The sequence below is a fragment of the Gekko japonicus genome, unplaced genomic scaffold (genome assembly GCF_001447785.1).
Source record: "Gekko japonicus isolate JY-2015 unplaced genomic scaffold, Gekko_japonicus_V1.1 scaffold966, whole genome shotgun sequence".
Taxonomy (NCBI): Eukaryota; Metazoa; Chordata; class Lepidosauria; order Squamata; family Gekkonidae; genus Gekko; species Gekko japonicus.
In genome coordinates this window covers 273,267-274,349 of record NW_015169202.1, presented here as the reverse complement: position 1 = coordinate 274,349, position 1,083 = coordinate 273,267, and the positions used below count along the sequence as shown (strand labels likewise).

The window sequence follows — 1,083 nt, the reverse complement described above, 5'->3', positions numbered from 1 at the left end:
CCTGCTCCGCAGTGGAGCACCGCCAGCGCGATTCTCTCCTCTCCCTTAGCACATTTAACTCTGACCTTCCAAGCCTAACACAGCCCCAAGCAACGATCCACAAAGTGTATGCGTGTGTGCGCTCCTCTGCGCGTTTGCGCTCCCGTCGTTATCTCGTCTCCCCCAGCTACCGGCATGGAAAGCCAGATAAGCATGTGCGGAAAAGCGAAGCGCCACCGACGCGCGTCCCAACCCGAAGCGAGAGAAGCTGGAGTTGCCAACAGCCTGGTTCGAAGTTTCTGGAAAGAAAAGGTAGAGAGAAAGAAAGAGAGAAAGCGTGAAATTGGACTCCCTTGGAACCGGACCGGCCCGAGCAGCCAGGGAGGGAGACAACCCTAAAAATGCAACAGAGAAGAGGAGCAAAGCGCGGCGCTCACAAGCTCCAAGAAGAGTCCCCAGCTGCAAGGTGCCGCTGGGAAGAGATGTAGAGAAGAGCCCGGGAAAGGGAGACCAAAAAGGACCGCTTACCATTTGTAGCCTCTGCCTTGCTTCAGCTTGAGCGTGAGCGCCGTCTCCAAGCACAGGAGGAGATGCAGCAGAGCCAGCAGCCAATATCTGGGGTCTTTCTTCACTTCGGTCACCCTCCAGACCCCGAGCAGGGAGTGCAGGACAAAGAGCAGCCGGGTCGCCAGGGCGTTGAACAGCACGAGGAGCTCCATCCTGAACCGACTCCCCCCCTCCAACACACACACACACACAACCCCCCCCCCACACACACACACACCCTTCCCCCGGTGCCCGTTAGCAGCAGAGGGGGAAGGAGAGGCCGCCAGACGTGCGCGCCCAGCAGAGGGGCAGACCTTGTTCCATCTCCACAAAGGGGCCCATTATAACAAAAAAGAAACGGACTCGTCCCTCCCCCAGACTTCCTGAAAACTCTCGTGGAGGGGGAGAGGGGGGAGGAAAAAAAAATCAAAACCAGACCGTGAAAGAGCCAGAGCCGGCTTCGACAGCAGGGCTTGGAGCTGGACTGGTTAAAGTCACTGGAACAGTCCTGAATTTAAAAAAAGAAAGAAAGAAAAAAGTTATGCTTATCTTCTCCAC

At 56.4% G+C, this 1,083-nt stretch overlaps 1 protein-coding gene across 1 annotated transcript in view; it reads right to left on the bottom strand.

Annotated features, from left to right (window-relative positions):
- Positions 1–711, bottom strand: part of TMEM26 (transmembrane protein 26) — a 52,711-nt gene extending 52,000 nt beyond the window's left edge. Inside the window, exon 1 of the mRNA XM_015416346.1 lies at positions 508–711. Coding sequence (XP_015271832.1) covers positions 508–698 — 191 coding nt within the window. The 5' untranslated portion in view covers positions 699–711. The remainder of the gene's footprint in view (positions 1–507) is intronic.
- Positions 712–1,083: the final 372 nt, after the last annotated feature.